This window comes from Rattus rattus, chromosome 3 (genome assembly GCF_011064425.1).
Source record: "Rattus rattus isolate New Zealand chromosome 3, Rrattus_CSIRO_v1, whole genome shotgun sequence".
Classification (NCBI taxonomy): Eukaryota; Metazoa; Chordata; class Mammalia; order Rodentia; family Muridae; genus Rattus; species Rattus rattus.
This window is the reverse complement of record NC_046156.1, coordinates 198,649,026-198,668,095: the sequence shown is the minus strand read 5'-3', so window position 1 is coordinate 198,668,095 and position 19,070 is coordinate 198,649,026. Positions and strand designations below refer to the sequence as shown.

General features: G+C 43.5%; 1 protein-coding gene across 1 annotated transcript in view; it reads right to left on the bottom strand.

Annotated features, from left to right (window-relative positions):
* The window catches only part of Arhgef28 (Rho guanine nucleotide exchange factor 28), a 295,945-nt gene that overhangs the window by 12,905 nt on the left and 263,970 nt on the right, over positions 1–19,070 (bottom strand). The window contains exon 35 of the mRNA XM_032898997.1: positions 18,133–18,427. Within this exon, the coding sequence (XP_032754888.1) occupies positions 18,133–18,427 (295 nt within the window). The remainder of the gene's footprint in view (positions 1–18,132; positions 18,428–19,070) is intronic.

Below are 19,070 nucleotides of genomic sequence, written 5' to 3'. Positions count from 1 at the left end.
TAAAAATACATCTAGTAGAGATATTTATTGAAATGTTCAAGGGCCTAATATACACGTATGGAAATATTTACAATTTATTTTAAATACAGAATTGAGGGAGGTGGGAATCTGGATGAAACAGATTAGCCACAATTTGGGGATGATCACGAGGAATCGCCACACCCCTCTGTTAATTTTGTATATGTTTGAAACTGTTCATGACACATCCAGGTAGGCCACGGGTGCGTTCATCCTAAACAAAACAGAACGATCAAATCCTGGCGTGACTGGGAAGAGGGACACATAACTCAAGAAATGCAGGGTGAAGTATCACACGGCTACAGGCGGTATCGTCATGGTACCGGATCTTTCTACGGCTCCCGGGAGTTCCTGAGCACAACAACAACAGCGCAGCCATTCTGGAAACTGCCAGCAGTTTGACGCTACCCACGCTGAAAGAGTTATGCTTCTCATTTTGCTGAGAGAAGAATCATTTCTCTGCCAGCTGAATAAGGCAGGAAATCAACCTAGGAATTTTAATGCTGCGTTTACTGCTTACTGGTTCAGTAGAGGGGAAAACAGCTGCTAAAACTCTCCAGCATACCAGACTGGGTATTTTCCTTTAATCCAGAAGAAGGCAAGCAATTTAGTCAAACACACCCAGGCTAATTAGTTCTACCTGCTCCTTCGTAATTATGCTATTACCAGATTTTTAAAAAATGAAATCCAATTCTTTGTTTTCAGTGCCTATGAAAGAGAGTTTTTCCTCCCATTTTGATTAACTACAAAATGATGAATGTTGAAGAATTTGCAGGACCATTCATTTTTGAAAATTTGGCACATTTTTTTGTGCAATGTACTTTTTTTGTTTTGTTTTGTTTTGTAGTCTTTAATGAGAATCATTAACTTGGCAATTCTCATTTGTTTAAAATGACATTTGCTCAGAAGCCAAATCCTGAAGTATCATTTCTAATTACAGCCTTGAGTTGATGTCACTCAGGTAGATTATAATTTAAAAGGCACGGTGTAATAATATACAGCAAGCATATATGGCTTGAGCAAGGTCTCACACCTTGGTTCTCTCCAAGCTTGTTGCCATAGCAAAGATCTCTACACTTTCAAACATTGAAATGAAAATACTTTAGGAGTTACATAATTACAAAAGTAGGACGGTTCTAGGAAAGAGGGAAACATTAAATTTTTTTTCCTTTCAAATTATTGACACGGCAATCAAAAGCAAGCCAGGTGTTGTGGGGCATTCCGGTAATCCCAACACTCTGGGGACAGAAGCAGAACTACTGATAAGTTAAAGAATAAACTTCACACAAGAGAGAGGACTCGGGGGGCTTGGGCGGAGGGAAGAAGGGAGAAAATGAATGACTATCTCTTTGGACACGTCTCTCTCAAGAGAACGGACTTAAGGCTGTCTTGTAAATACAGTGAGGATGAAAATGGACCTGTGTACCTGCTGACCTCTGTATTCCCTGACCTGTGACCCAAGACCAGAGCAGAAGGAAAACTAGCTAGCAGCCTTTGCTTATCCAGACGAGGAAGATCCAAGGCTGTGTAGTGACTTCCTCTTTTGACACAGATCTGTTTCTTTGACAAACAATGCTATTCAAGAAACACCTATCTGGCCAGACAATTTTACCCCTTACTAGTGAAAGTTGCAAGAGTTGGAGCCATGTTTGGTCGCCTCAGGTACACTCCTTTAATGGCTGGCGGTCCCGGCTGCTATGCTGAGGGCCTTCAAGTTTGTGGACTGAAGCTGCCCGGCCCCTTGTAGAATAACAAAGTAGAAATACAGCTAAGTTCAAAAGGCGTGCCATCCTGCTCGGTGGCTGACGAAAGCTACTCCCTGATGCACAGCGTCAAAAACTCTATAGAATGGAATAGTTTCTAGATATGGTGGCCAAGACAGGTTTTGGGTGGGGGGGGAGAAGAAACCATCTGAACTGATCCTCAGCCGCTCACCATGATGTCAACAGCCTTTCTGGGAAGGCCATTGCTGTGAAGTGCATAGCCATTGTAATGGAGAAATGCTACGATCACAAGAAGTGTCCTGTTTGTCTGAAACACTGGGGACTGAAGAGGAAGCAAACTGGAAGAACCAGGTCCCCAGCAGGAGATAAGTTTTAACTTCAGAAGGTTTAGTACAGCTTGGTGACTCCCAGTGATCTGGTCTCCCTTATGGTCCCACATCAATCTGCATTGCTGGCTTCCCTTCCCAGACCTCCCTGACACAAGAGGCTCACTCAAGAACAGGGTGAGAAGGGAAGCTGCATTCTCCCATTCTTTGCCTGAACTTAATGAACCTGCATTAGTCAGAGAAATCCCTGCCTCACTGAATGAACAAAGCATTTGTTTGTGGTCAGAGGGTATTTCACAATGAAGACTAACTTGAGCATCTCATTCATTTGTCTTTCTATAAACATTGAGTCCCTACTGTGTGCCCTTCTCTGGTCTGGGCAACACCGAGTCCCTACTGTGTGTCTTTACTGGGCGGAGCATTAGGAACCAAGGTGGTATTGATCTGTGCTTAGTACCCAGAGACTTAACAGTGACGCAGTTAATTTCAAAACCTCCCCATGGTTTCTTCGTGTTAAATGTGCACGTACCCCCATAGTAATTCCATTCTAGGGCACTTATTTAAGAGATAAAAAAAACACAGTTTACAAAATACCTGAAAACTAGAGGCAGGCCAGGTATAAACATCAACACATTACTCTTGTGAAACAAAGAAACCTATCACAGGCCCACGCCTAGCCACACGGATACTTCTCAAAAAGTAACATGAGGGTGTGAAAACAAGCCAGGCTCACAAAAGCTATGGGTTGACTGATTCCATTAGAGTCTAGAAAAGCAAACTTAGCCTGTGGTGACGAGAAACACAGGTCCGGTCTTCGTTGGTCTAAGGCTTGACTGAAAAAGCCTAAGTGTGCTCTCCGGGTGGATAGGAATGATTTGTACCATGCATTTCTTTCAACAAAACTGGACAGTCAAGTCAACGGCCAAGAATTTCACTAAATGTAATTTACACCTTGACATGTTGATATGCTATAAAAGCACTGCAGTGTCTGGAGGGGAATACAGAGGGACTTTGTGGAAGGGAACCAAAGTTTCTGCTTGCTTCCACGGAGCCACCCGTGAGGGACTCCTGACCCTAGCTAAGGATGTTGGAGAGGCCCTTGGAAGAAAATGGCCCAGAGAAACTCTGAAGGAGGAGGAGGAGTGGGATTACGAGGTCAAAGTATGAGGTACTGGGGATACTGATGACAGAGGAAACTGATGAGCCTTGGGTACCAGCCTGCTCCAGACAGGAACCAAAACACCTTGACTGGATAGCTTCTTTACCATCTTTACGGGGTCAAAAAGACTGACATTTTATGAGGCTGGGTGACTAGAGGCTGGATCTTACCTCCAGGGCACACAAAACCTCCTGTGCATCCTCAAGGTAACCAATTTCCACACACAGAAGGTCTCCAGGAGTCAATAAGCCTGACCCAGGCAAACCCTAGGACAGAACACCAGTCCTTGACCACATCCCCAGTGTGGGCCAGGGGTGTGCTTGTCTATGGGGCTGTTGTAAATAAAACCCTGTCTGAAGTTCACTGTGCCTGGTTTGGGTTGCAAAACATAACCCCTGTAGCAAATTATGCTGAGATCTGTCATCTGGATTTTTGAGTGTTCCCAAGTGGGTGGGGGAATTGTATTTGAAGGGTGTGCCACACGCAAGAAGCTGATTTCAACATTCAGTGACGTCAGTATTTCCAAAAGATGTTTTTTAAAAACACTGTCCTGAAAGATGCTGGGCTGTGAAGGAAGAGGCTATGGTTAGACAGGCTTGGGAAGTGACACTGAGGGACAGCACAGAGCATGTAAGTGAAACAGGAGTGTGTAAAACACTCCTGCCATCCCCTCAACAGTATTTCCCAATATTGTCATGGGAACCTAAAAAGAAAATCACATAATACCTCAGAACAGCCAACCAGTCAAGTCATGGAGCATTAGTAAAGATGTAATGGCGTCACCCCAAATGGGGCATAAGAGACACTTCCCATCACCAGAGAGCACTATGGAAGCTGGCCAATGGCTCATGTAACCAGAGGCATCTCCTAAGATCTCAGACCTCTCTCACCACAGAAACAACACCACCAGTGATGTTTACTAAAGCCTAAGAATTTCGCATGCATTGCCTCATGTAATCCTTGTACCACCCACAAAGGGGATAATATCAGGAGCACGAGAAATCCGAGACACACCAAATCATTCTAAACACCCATTTAGAATTTCATAGATAAGCAACTGAGCTGGAACCTGAACCCAGGCCTAAGCCCCAGGCCCTCCACCCTAATCACCATGACAGTGTCCCCTCTGCTGCCCAATACACATCAAGTTCTTTCTCCCACAATTCACACGCTCGTCCACTCGCGTGTCCATCCTTGCAAATCAGTAAGACATCCGGCATTGGCAGCATCTGTCAGCTTCTTGCCAATCTCTAGATGGTGGAGAAAAACACACTTCACCTGCTCTCCTTCTGGGGACATGTCAGGTCTGATTTTGTCAGCATTCTGGCCCCAAATGGGCAGAATCTTTAGTAAGTTTCAACCCGACCAGGTTGTTTTGGTTTGGTTTGGTTTGGTTTGGTTTTTGTTTGGTTGGTTTTTTGCTTTCCTTCAGTTTGGTTTGGTTTGGTTTGGTTTGGTTCTGGGCTAGTGCTGATGCAGCCACTTAGCCAAACCTTCTGTAAAACACTTCTGGAATTTTTCCGAACCATATACATCGTCAAGTTAAACAAATGATCTCACCAGCGATCTTGAAAATAACCATCCCAGAAGTAGTCTGTCTGTCTGATGAAATAGATGCTTTATGGTGAGCACAATTTGATTTATAATTTAAAAAAAAAAGAATTTAATTCTGGTCCTACCCTGTCAGTAGGATAAAGAGATAGTTGCTGGGAATTTTAAGTTGTAGGAAGTGATTGAACCTGGCATATTTATCGATCCTATCTCCTTGTCCAAATGTCTACATCTGTCATCTGACACATAGGAGGAGGAAATATTTAAATGTACTGGCAGGCACATTTGAAAAAGATAATCCTCCTATATTTTACTAAGAATCATAGAAACCACCACAATGCAGGAATAACGCCTGCAGGTTGACTACTTAAAAGTCCGCTATGTGTTTGATTGTTATTGCTATAGTGTTATGTGTGTACACCTGATGTCAGGAGGGAAGGTACATGCCACAGCGTGCACGTGTGGAGGTCGGAAGACATGGTAGAGCTTTTGTCTCCTCCCACCTTTCTCTGTATTCCTTGGATTGAGAAAGACAAATAACTCTGACCCACTGAGCCATCTTGTCCAGTGGCTACTTTCAATGTGAATTTTCCCAGTCAGACAATGGAAATTTCAGGTATTTCCTTCCTGTTCATGAAAGTAACTGACTCGAAGCCGGCTCAGAACAGAGCAACTTGAAAAAGTCAGTCTGCGTTTTCACAGTGCTTCACCTTGGGCTGGGCATCATCCAAGTTTAAAAACAAAAGCAGGCTGTGGAGATGGCTCCATAATTAACAGTGATTGATGCTCTTTCAGAGCTCTGCACTTTAGTATCTAGCACCTACACTAGGTGACTCCATGGGCGACACACATACACACACACACACATGTACACACACGTACACACGCACATGTACACACACATGCACACACATAAACATACACATATACACACACTAAACACACACACACGCACACGCACACACACACACTAAATACACACACGCACACACATAAACATACACATATACACACACGTACACGCACACACATACTAAATACACACACGCACACACACACTAAATACACACACACACACACACACACTAAGTACACACACATACACACACACACACACAGTCTTAGGGTTTTTATTGTGTGTATAAAACACCATAACCATAAGCAAGTTGGGGAGGAAAGGGGTCATCTTGCTTACACTTCAATATCATAGTCCATCATCAAAGGGAATCAGGACAGAAACTCAAACATGTTAAGAGCCACTAGCAGGTACCGACACAGAAACCATGGAGAGGTGCTGCTTAGTAGCTTGCTCCTCATGGCTTGCTTAGCTTTCTTTTTCATAGCGCACAGAACCCTCAGCCCAGGGATGGTCCCACCCATATTAGATTGGGCCCTCCTACTTCAATCACCAACCAAGAAAGTACACTACAGGCTTGTTCACAGGTCAATCCTATGGAAGCGTTTTCTCACTTATGAGACCCTCTTTTTAATGACTCTAGCATGTGTCAAGCTGATGTAAAACTAACCCCCACATATATCATTTACACATAAGTAAATGATAAATCTGTTTTTTAAAATGCTCAAACATAACCATGTAGGTATCTGTAATGGTTTGTATATTCTTGGCCCAGGATTAGAAGGTGTGGCCCTGTTGAAGTAGGTGTGTCACTGTGGGTGTGGGTTATATGACTCTCATTCTAGCTGCTTGGAAGTGAGTCTTCTGCTAGCCTTCAGATGAAGAGGTAGAACTCTCAGCTCCTCCTGCACCATGCCTGCCTGGATGCTGCCATGCTCCTGCCTTGATGATAATGGACTGAACCTCTTAACTTGTAAGCCAGGACCAAATACATGTTGTTCTTATAAGAGTTGCCTTGGTCATGGTGTCTGTTCGCAGCAGTAAAACCCTAACTAAGACAGTAGCTGAGTAGAGTACTCTACAAAAAGGCTAAATACTCTTTTAGAGGATGACCACACTCTCGTGGTAGCCATGGTTTCAGGTTACAGACCTCAGGACATTAATAGGCAAGTTCACTCCCTCATATTGTGACCTCGTTGCCACATGCGTACTAACGGGCCATCACGTTTTGGATAAAAGGATCACCATGCTGTCTTCCCTCCCCTCCAGTCTACAAGTTGATGGCAAGTAGTTTGCATTCGTAAAACAAAAACCGCATGCATTTTAGGATTCCAGTTGAACAGGAGCATTAAGAAACTAAAAATAGAGGGCAGGCTCCATTTGTACTGATCCTGCCAACCTGGACAAACATTCGTGACTTGTGGTAGGAATAAATCCATTCCAAGTCAGATATTCAATCCACTCATTGGAAGTAAACCAGCTTGGAAAACCTTTAGCATCTATAAAGGGGTGGGGGGATGATTTTGAATCAAATGGAATAGGTGCCAGGCTTGCATATTCTTGTTGCAAGGATATTCTAAAGACAGAAGCATAAGAACATTTATAAAGATGCACTGTATGTATGCCTCAGGGTTCAGGCTCATAGGATTTTAATATTAAATAGATTCATATTTACCGTGCTAAAATTAGGAGGATAAACCCATCTTGGCTAGGCAGTTAACTCTAAGCATACATCTGAACTGACAAGAAGACGGGCTGAAGATTCAGAACACAGACCCCAGAAGCTCCTGGCAAAGCTCCTTGACTTCTCATATCACACTACCTCACATCCTGCCATCTCCAAATGCCATGGATTTCCAACCTGCATCCTTTCTAAGACATCCCTACCAAGAAGCCCTAAAACACGGTCGCTTGCAATTGAGCACGATTGCCCTGAATTCAGGAAAAAACACAAAGCCATACTCCCAACATGGATTTCCATAACAATAACATAGGACCAATCATTCCAGAGACACTAGAACAGCAAAACTCAGAATGCACAAGACAGTAGTACCCAGGCTTCCTAGGACGGATTGAAAAACAGCATAAAACCACCTCCTTGCTTGGTGTTTTGCATGAAGAGTCTTGAGCACACAATCCCTGTTGTTTGTTTCTGGTAGATTTATGAGACTCATAGAGGGCACTGCCCTCGCTGCAGCATTACACCATTCGGCGTGATTAATTGACGGCAAATCGCCGCGCAGGGTGCCAAGATCACGGGTAGGAAGCAAGTCATTAAAGGAAATTAAAACTCTGCCAGTGCTTTGCTTGTAAATGTTTCCCCCAAAGCCTTAGAGCACCACGTTAGGGAAAGAAAATGCAGCCACATCTCCAAGAAGGCAGAGCCTCTTGTGTTTCTGCTGCATGGCCTCTGGGGCTCAATACAAGCATGTAGTGTGCTCTGTTTTAGGACGGGAATCTGGGCCGAGAGCTATGGAGAAAGGAGGATATATGTATTTGGGGGCTAAAAAGCTGGATCAGTGGATAAAGTGCTTACTGTTCAAGCATGAGAACAAATTCAGGTCCCCAAGACCCATAGAAGAGCCAGGTGTAGTAGTAGCCTGCTGGCAAGCTAGTCTAGCTGAAATAATGACCCTCAGGCTCATTAAGAGACACCTTACAAATACGGTGGAGAGTGAGAGAGGAAGAGAGCAGACTTCAACCTCTGGCCTCTGTATTTGTACATACATGTATGTGCACTGTATACACATAGGCATGCAGGCCACGTGGACACACATTTGCACACACACACAAAAGGGACAAAGGGTTGTGTTAGGATTTGAAGAGCCTTGCTGTGTAATTGTACAAGGAAAGGCTCAGTGTTCTATCTTATGTATTTTGAAACTTTGATCACCTACAGTTTTCAATCCTCCAACCAAACATTAAATTGAATATATATATATATATATATATATATATATATATATATATATATCATATCTGACCCATTATCCAAAGAGACTCATTAGTGATTTATTATGACAAACTAACATCTGTACAGGCTTATTCATCATCTGGCCCAAGGTCTGATCACCATCATTTCTCCTCCTCAGCCAGAATGTGAAATGTGTTTCCGTCTGACCAAACAAGGGGATATACTTCTAAAGATGACAGCACGCTCACTCTGCCATAAGATGTGTATGATGTTTCAGGCCACATTTTAGGGCTGACAGACAAAAGGTCATGCCAGGGAAGTCAGTTCACACTCTAGGAGTGTACTTAGCTAAACAAACCCTAATTGTTTTGCCTGGGGAGAGACACTGGACTGTTAAATAGGATTTAGTGGAAGAAAAGGAACTTAGGAAAGTGTTTCACTGATCCACAGCTAGCCACCCACACTGAATACATTGGTGTTCATGATATTTATGTTAAAAAAAATGCCCTAGTGACCAGATAAGCTGGCTTTGATGTAACTGTTCTTACATGGCAAGCTGTTTATGTGTCTTCTCCTACAAATGATAATGGTGGGTCAATTCCAGGAGATTCAGCTAATTTAAAGCATTTTATGGACTTGTTTCCATTTGCTACACATGGCCATGCAGCAGTTACAGGTACCATGTCCTCAAGGATAGAAAAAAAAAATCACTAATGGTGGAGGACGTTCTCTAGCGTTGTATAGAAATGCTGACACCAAGCTGACACACAGGGCTGTGGCCGGTTTTTTAAAAAGTGAAACATAAACTCAAGAACACATAGTTGAATGTAATTGCCTTATTTGAAAGGAGGAGGAGGAAAGAGGAGGGGGAGGGGGAGGGGAAAGGAGAAGGAAGAGGAGGAAGAGGGAGAGGAGGAGGGAGAAAGAAGAGTTTGGGTCTCAATTTATTTCATAAATATTTACCAGACACCTGCCATACATTGAACTCTGTGTGGTGCCTGCTAACCAAGGAGACACATGGAGTTTTCTATCCAAAGGATGCCCGTTCTCTAGTGGAGTTGACAGGTATTACAAAAATTATTGCACATGTAAATTAACTCAAGTAGTAACAATGTACAGGAGCTGCTTCCTGGTGGATCTGGGCTTGGTTTTTGTCAGTTTGCCTGGGACTGACAGGCACAGACTGTTTGGGGTGATTCAGCCTTAAGGAGATGAAGGTCAGAGCTTTTACACCCAAGGTAAGAAATGGTTCAAATCCCGCTACTTCTGTGCTGGTGTCTGGCATCTTCTTTGCAGTAAGAGAACCCACTCAAAAAACCAAAGTGATTAGAAGTTTGTTCTGGAGACGTGTTTATGGGATGCCCGCATTGGGGCTTGGTTAATCTAGATACTAGCCTCTCATCCGAAACTGAAAGTTCATTCTTATTGTCAGAATGTCCTACATTTTGGTACTCCCATTTGGGTCTATAAATGTGATCCGTTGATGAAACTTGTTCTACTCTGGACAGAAACAAAACATTGTGCTTTGGGGCTTCCCATGGGGACAAGGCTAGTGATACACTACAAGGGCCCCTTAGGGCATGAACTTGGGTATGGGTAAGGAGTTGGGAGTAAAGATAATCAAAATACATTGCATGACATTCTGAAATGATTAGCAAGAATATCACACACAGATGTAAAATGCCTCTTGTGAGCCTATCATGGAGCTGTCTCTTTAACATGTTTCCATCTTCAGGTTTTAACCATAAGCTGTTGTGCTTCCGGTGTCTGTTGGGAGACACACTCATGTTATTAGCACGTTGCTTCTGAATCTCAACCTGAATGGATTACTTCTATACTAATGGAAGGAGAGATGCTAAGGTTCTTCAGATGCCCAGACATGCTAAGTCCTTCTTAATCTATTGTACGGATGTACTGTGAGATCACTCTGCAGTAGCATCCCAACAGCAGGCATTAGAGTCAGGGTCTGAACGGAAGTCCTTAAATGACCAGCAGCGGGTCAGCAAGCCAATGGGCCTGGCACTGTGACAAAAATCATCCAAGGAAAACGTAAAAACACAGGCTAGATATTTCCTTCTAGCCCTCGTCCGAATCATAGTTCTTGGTGAAGAAATCCTCATTTATTGCATGAAGCAAGAAACCCTGACATAGGGTAACCAACCATGTTGGAAATGCCAGCTATGGTAAGTGTCCTTCACGCAACACATGCCATCCAAAATACCTTATTTTTTTTATTAGCTTACAGTTAGGTAATTGTCCAGTCAACACCACTACAGGATCGGGGGAACTTAGAGGGTAGAGAATGTCTTCAAATTTTAATCCACAAACCTTGGACTCTATCACATACATCGAACTACAGATTCACAATTCATCTTTTTCACTGAAACTGAAAGACAAGACTGCCTTTTCTGAGAAAACGGTGATCTTACCAGGCAGCAAGTGAGATCATGAATTCCGAGGCAATTTGAACGGCACGAGGTGCCATACGGTATTACATCGTTAATTCATCCAGGTGAATTAGTTGACCCAAAGGTGAATTGATTTGGGTAAACATTCTAAGGCTCAAGGGGTTTAATCTTCCTCATCCTTCAACCCCAGCAGAAGGTGTACATGTTTGGGGGTGGGGGGTAGAAACCAATATCTGGAGTAGGCAAACTGCAGCTCCCTGACTGATTTTATTTTTAATTTTGTGAAGATATGTGGAGGATTACGCACAAACGTCAATGGTCAATGCAGGTACACGGAAAGTCCAGAAGAGGGCACTGGGTGGCCCCCTCCCCAAGCTGGGATCACAAGAGGTTGTGAACGCATGGGTAGTAGTGGGAACTGAACTGTGATCCTATAGGAGAGCAGAACAAGTTCTCAATCTCTGAGCCATCTCTCCAGCCTGAAGCTACCTGCTGAGTCACGAGCTTTATACTGGGACACAGCTAATTGCATTCTCCGCATCCTACCTATGGCTGCATTTGAGCTACAGGGGCAGAGTTTATAATTTGCAATGAAGAGCCGATGGATCAAATAACTCGTTGACCGAATGACCTTTTAAGTAAAGTCTTGCTACTTCTAACCAGGTGGTCATGTTCTTCTTAGGCAAAGTGAAAATGGTTTCCAATTAAACTCCATCACATTGTAACTGATTCTAACAAGGGGACCTGGGTGGTTGGGGCATGAGAGGAGATAGTTCCCAGAATCTGATACCTGCCTATGGAGGGCAATGGTTCCTTAACCAGGGGTGGATCATGGCCCTAACAAGCGTCTGTGATTTGTACAAGTAAGCTTTATCTTTTAGGGGTATTTAGCACATAAATGGTCAAAGATAACTCCTCTTCCAAATCTGTTAGTCACCCTGATCTTTCTAGAAATGCCAAATATGTGACACAGAGGCCATGCATGTATTCACATGCACGTGTTTTTGTTTTGTTTTTTGCTTTGACCTTAAAGGTAAGGATGAGTGAAGACCAAGTCGAGACTCTGCAGCCATTTACACTTACTGGACTCTTACTTGAGTAGCCTGTCCAACCCAAGTTGGAACCGGGAGTGCAGAGAGGAGAGAGAACTGCAGCCACAAGGCTGGCTTCCTGCCTCCCATCCAACCACCGGTTGGTTATGCTCTCCTGCTGTGCACTGGGTTCCACGAGCTAAGGCAGGATGGCCCAGGCCCAGTTGGCTTTTTAGCATTACCTACAACGGCAGGTTTCAGAAGAAAGACAGAACTGCCTGCGGGTTTCCACATCTCTACTTCTTCGAACTCCTATAGATATATCCGCATGATAGTCCGATGCCATGTTAAATGTTTCAGTGCCTTCATTGTTTCATTTGAACAATCCAAACTGCAGACCTCTAATATCCACCAATCACAGAGGAAGCTCGAAACTCCCAAAGCCAGTTAATGAAGGCCTAGGCTGGCAAGCCTAGCTTAGAGTTCTTAGATTTAGGCTGTAGTAGGAAATGAGTGTAAGGACTCAACATTTCCGACCTTGACTTAAGTATACAGTGAATAAGGCCAGAGTGGAAATTTCCTACCCTAGTTCCTATGTAATAATACAGACTTGATAACACGAAAGCTTGTGTCTATAAAGATAGAGAAACGAACTTATTACAATGTCATCCTTTTTAACAAAGTTCAACTCACTGCCCTAATTCCCTGCACCCCGCCTCCCAAAAAAACCAAAGTAGGTAAATTATAGTTCAACTTCAGTAGGTTAAAACGAAAATTAAAATTTCCACGACATTTAAACTATTGTAGGGAGGAAAGCCATCATCTTATTCTCTGTTAAGGGCTTAATTATGTGCCTTAAAAGTTAACGCGGAAGCCCTGGAACCTGGGTACGTTTGGATACATGGCCACCGAAGAGGTGTGTTAAAGGTGGTTATTAGTTTAGGCCCTTGGGTAATACAGCTGACGTTCTTCTAGGGAGAATTGCTTAGAGTTTAGACAGGCACAGAGGGGGGATTCTATCAATGCACAGGGAGAAGATGACCAGTCAGGGGGGAGAGACTGCCACAGAAACCAAGCCATCCAGCACCCTCATCTTGGAACTCAGTCTCCAGAACTCTAAGGATATATATATTTCTGTCGTGGAAGCCATCAACCCTGAGGTACTTGGCTTGGCAGCCCTTGACAACTTAAAGAGCTCTCTTTTCAAATGCACCTTTGTCCCTGAAGCTGACGGAGCCTGAGGCCCATTTCAGTTTTACGGGAAATGGCCCCCAAGCCTCTAGCACGGCTTCTTTCCACTCAGACTGCCCACTTGAAGGTGCCAAGTTCTGAATTCTAGGACAGTTATTAAACATTGGGAATTACCAGATTCTCAACTTAGTTTGAAGACTAAGAACTACAGCACAGTTTTTAATTTCAAAACAGATATGCTTAGAAAGTATGTTCTCAAAAAGCTGGACCTCCCTATCTATATTTGTTCAAATAAAAAGAAGAGAAATGGCCGACAACACACTACCACGATGAAATTTTTCTGAATACAGGGCCCTTAGGTTTCAAGATGTTTTGCTGGGCGCCAAGCTCTAACAGGCAGTGAAAGAAAAATTCCTTTGGAAGCAAAACAATGAAGTTACTCTTGCAGCCCAGCCACTGGAGTGCTTGCTTGCTTTAGCGTGAATGAAGCCCTGGGTTCAATGGTGGGCATCATACACTACACGTACAGTGACGCGTGCCTATACTCCAAACACTTGGGAGGTGAGGGCCAGAGGTAGGAAGTTCAAGGTCATCTTTGGTTACATATTTGGAACCAGCCTGGGCTTTCTCATCTCTTATAAATGAAGGTACTCTTCGGTTCCACATCTATAAGATCGCCGCAGACATATGAGCCGATGAGGTGGCCAGGTAAGTAAAAGGGCTCATCACACAAGGTTGATGAGCTGAGTTTGATCCCTGAAACCCATGTGAAAGAAACTGGTGGTGGTGGTTTGAACGTGCGGTTCCAGCACCCCCAAGAGCAGGGGGAGAGTCTAGGACAGGAGAATTGTCCAGGAGCTCATAGACCAGCAAGACTGGAGCACACAGCATGGCAGCAGCAAGAAAGACCCTACCTCAGCAAGGTAGAAGGAGAGAGTCGATTCCCAAAAGTCGTCTCCTGACCTCCACACACAGACTTGGCCTCTACACAAACATGGAGTCTCTCACACACACACACACACACACACCTCACCCATGCACGACAGCGACCATTTAAATCGACCCGATCTAATTTTTATTTTATATTTCACGTAATAATAATAATTCTTTTATGCCATCAAAGAGAACATTCCTACCTCTAGGAGATCTGAAAATAGATCCCTGAGATAAAAGATGAGTCTAAGCTTAAACTTTAGACTTCCATACCATAAAATGTTTTCTTCATGGATTGATAAAAAGAGCAAGCAACAGATGCTAACTTGATGCATTCAGTGCAGAGTTCTAGAACTCTAAAAACCAAGAGGGGGGAAAAAAATCACAGTAATAAGATAAAATGACTTTGGGGCAGGGGGCCTTCACAGTCATGCAATTGGGCATTTCATAGGACCAATTACAGAGCAATGGTCCCACAGAGACTTCATTGTTCAAAGAAATTCAAACATTTTGTGGTCTTGGCTTGTATCCCTCAGAAGAGGGCAAGAAAGAAAAAGAAAAGTCCTCAAACCAACCATCCATCCATTATAAATAAAATAAAATGCAAATTTGGATCTAATACTCAAATATCCAAGGATTTTGCTCATGAAATAGCTTCCAAAACTACAAGGTAAACTTCTTTATGGTGCTACCGTAAATATTTAGAAATAAAATGGAGTTATTATTAGACATTAGAAAACCAAATATCCTTGAGGGGGAAAAAAATGCATCTCTCCTGGGATGTAACTGAAGCCACTTATGATGTCTGAAGAGGCTCGGGTCCCAAGAAAGACTTGGCCATAGAAATCCAAAACCTTTAGAAATGGCTTCCAAATGGTAATATTAAAGGAGGAACGGGGGATAAACAAAAACAAAATCCTGGCCCTTAATTGTGAGTGCCCTGCCAGACATTACATATATAGATGTATTCCTTCCACGTCTCCTCCAAGGTCTGCTGACTGTGCAGGGCCGTGTGGCTCTCAGAGATCCGTCCAATGCAATGATTTGAGAACGTGAGCTGCAGAGACACCTGCCCAGCTTGGATCCTTGGTTGCTCCCTTGCCAGATGTGTGACCTTGGACAGGTTGCTTTGCCTCGCTGCATCCGAATTTCCCCTCCCCTATGAGATCATCACAGAACTGTGTTGGTGGCTGGGAGTGTTAAGTGGTTTTCTCCATGGAGAAGCCCTGTACAGAGGCTGCAAGCTGACCTGTCATGTAGTTTCTGCTGCTGCTGCTGCTGGTCAAGGAATGGCTCAAAAACTAAACTAAGTATGAACCGAAGTGTCCTGGTGGGGTCAGATTGAAAGAGGAAGCACGAAAACATTGAAAATTCCAGTCTAGGTGACTTCTTAACACACTCCTGGGCTTTATTTTCACATACATTTTTTTTTTTTAAATCAGCCTTCCTACTTCAGAAATCCTTATTTTTACTCCTCTGAGCCGGACCCAAACATAACACGGGGCCAGACAAGAGAACAAACGATTCTTAGGTTCCTCCTGAAACGGAGGCTCTAATTCCAACAATAAAACAGTACAGCTGTCATCAATCACAGTTAAAGGCATATTTAACAAAAATATCAGCCTAGGACATCGTAGCCAAACACAGCCAGAGTACTGTGCGCTACGGGACTCCTTTGTAGTGGTCACTTAATAATTACTCACTCCAAGTTTCAGAAATAGAACACCCTCCTTTGGCCTGTACATCATCTGTCCTCAACGCTGCCCACTATACTGTGGGTTGCTTCTGCCCAATTCCCCTCCACTCCTGGTTCCCACAAGAGCGTGCATGGAGAGTGCTCAGAGCCTAGCAAAAACCCCTACCAGTGGCCAATGCTGTGGGATTTTCAAGCCACAGAGCTATGCAAGCTTGGAACGGGTTGAACAATTTTAGCTGTCCATGACCATCCCTTTAAAAAGAAAAAGGAAAAGAACCATTTTTTCATTCCACTGTCTTCTCTCTTCCTGTCTTTGACTGTCTTCTCTCTCACCCAGAAATTGCTTCTCATGGTAAACTAAGCAAACAGGTTCTGACTAGTGAGAATTTAGCAGTGAACAGATCTGACCTGACTCCTATTTCTGTGCCCCAGGACGTTCCTGACAGATCCAGGTCAAAGTTGACCTTCCTCCTCTGGTCAATATCCTGAGTGTCCTTGGTCTTCACTGGACATGCGATTGAGTTCTTAAGCAGAGTCCATTTTCCCGGCGTTTCTATTGACTCCACCTAACACTTTCTACACCCCACAGAGTGGCTTTGTGTCTGATCACTTTTTATTTCCTTGGTACATTTTTTCTGTCTGCCTCACAAGCATCCTGCCAAGTGTTTCCGGGCTTGAGACGTTAAGGCCCGAGCTGAGAGAGAATGATATCCAAGGAGCAAGAAGAACACCTCTAAACAAAAGACAAATGTGTTTTGACTCAAATGGAGTTTTTAAGTCATACCAATGCCAGCACGCAAAACCACACCGACAAGCGCACAGAAAACACTGTGTATAGCACGTTAACGAGTCAGCACAGCAGGCCAGCATGTACCCAGCAGCAACGTCCATAACCTGGTCTTCTCCACAGGACTGAACTTCGAAATAATATATGAGAGGGGTTTCTATTTCCTAGATTTTGTTTGACCCTTTACTTTTTAGTTCAAAGTAGCTATAGTAGTACTTAAATTTTGTTCTTTTAATTTAAAATAATGTTTTTAAGCAGGCTTTCATTCTCTCCTGGAGAACAGGACAGTTAGTGGCTAAGCAGTGTCAAGAGTCAGCCTGGACGAAGGCTCAGCCTTTCCAGGATCCGTCATAAATCAACTCGCAGGCAGTGTCAGAATGATTGCCCCCTAATTGGAAGGAACCGAATGCCTTTAAAACTTTTTGTTGCTGGAAAATGATCCTCCCAACTGACAAACTAAGAATATATGTTAAGCCCGGAAATATATCTGTGTCCAGTTCTAAAGATCGCCATAACTCCTGATTGCTTTATGTTTCTGAAACATTGCGCTGTTGGTGATTTATTTCCGATCCATGTGGCCGGCCATTTGCTTAGGCGACTGCAAACCATCTGTTTTCCTGAAGGGAGGTTTCGAGTTCGTCTAATTCCCTACCTCCCATCCCATGGAAAACAATTCAAAATGGACAGAGATTTCAATCATTTGGATTCACATGGAGTTGGAAACCCTAGCTGCCCTTCCTTTATATTTGGCAAATGCTTTAATGGTGTTAGCAAATTGTGTTCTTACGAGGTACTTATGGGGAGACAACACTTTTTTTTTTTTTTACAATGACAAATGCTGTTAACAGTTTCATTCTGAGTGTTTAATAGTACAACAGAAGATTTCACTAATGGTACAGGAAATCGCCCGGATAGACAATAAAAGTCCCTCCACAAATCCTGTCTGTACCTTTTATTTCTGAGTGTCAACTGAGACACACATAAAGCCATGGAGGGTCTAACTGTAGTGGAGAATAAATATCAGGGTGTACCATTTTTAAGTGGAGATCACTTAGTCCACTGGCCTAAGAATGCTGTTGGCCATGCCTACTGAATACATTAAGCCAGTGTTTCTCAACCTTCCGGATGCTTCCACCCTTGAGTTCCTCATGGTGTGGTGACACCCCCCCCCCAACCATAAGGTTATTTTTTTGTTGCTACTTCATAACTGTAATTTTGCAACTGTTATGGATTGCTATGTAAATATTTGTATTTTCTGATGGCCTTAGGTGACCCCTGTGAAAAGGTCATTTGAGCCCCCAAGGGGTGAGGACCCCCAGGTTGAGAACCATTTAAGCCCCACCACAAGGCCTTGTTTATTTGGATGTTTTGGAGTAGGGTCAGGGGTGGCTCAGGCTTCCCAAAGGAACCACCAACCCATTGCTACGACCATTCCTATGCTATGCTCACTGGAGTTTATTCACTCTACGGAGGAGCCAACCACACAGGAACCAGTTTCACAATGACACCATACAGAAGACGTGTAAAGGATTAATTACCATTTTTACAAGAATCCTTGATGCTTTCTTGGCGAGCAGGTCTCTGAGGGCCCAGCCCTGTTGTCCAGAGTTCAGAGTTGACATCGGAAGGCTGAGAAACGTCCATCTTCAGTTCTATCTGACTATCACTAGTCCTTGCCAAATCAAGATGAGACCCACCTGGGGGGTGAGCGTCCCAGGGGGCACCTGACGGGTTTGGTTTATTGGATGTGTTAAGCGACATGTGCGTGAAGGCGTCATTGAGGAAAAATGAATTTTCATGACACAAACTCTCAGCTCGATTAAGTTCCGTTACCTGTATAAAGAAATACAGAAAAAATACAGTGATCTCTTCAGCAATTTAAACAAGTTCCCTAACGTATTTATTTAGCCCATGAGCCTGAAAACTCTTGTTCTAGAAATCACAAATTTAATAAAAATGAGGCTAGGAAGAAATCTACCATTCACTCTCCTCCCATCCCCTCTAAATGAGCTAGAACAGGAAACTCCAATTAACCGTGCACAGTGTATCTTATTTTTTTTAAAAAAGCAGCAGAGTTCTATGTCATCAGAGAATCTCCACTCTATTTTAATCAGAGCAATCAGTGTCTCCACGTTTGCTCTATAAGAAGGTTGAGAACACATCCTTCGATGCACAAGAATTTTGCAATAAGTGTAATTTCGCGAACTTGAAGGGGAAATCGAATGCAACACAGTTCTTTCTTATAAACCTGTTAACCTTGACAGCTGCACGCACTATCAATAAAAACACACGCGCGGTGCCGAGGGCAGAGGCTCTGCCCAGACAAATGGAATTGTCGAGCAATGCTATAATGGATGCAGAGGGAACAAGGGTCTTCTAACTGGTTTTACCCACTCAGTCCTTCATCGGGACGGCTCATGATAACTTTTTAGTGAAATGGATTTTGAACTCCCTATATCTAACTTTGCAAAGAGCA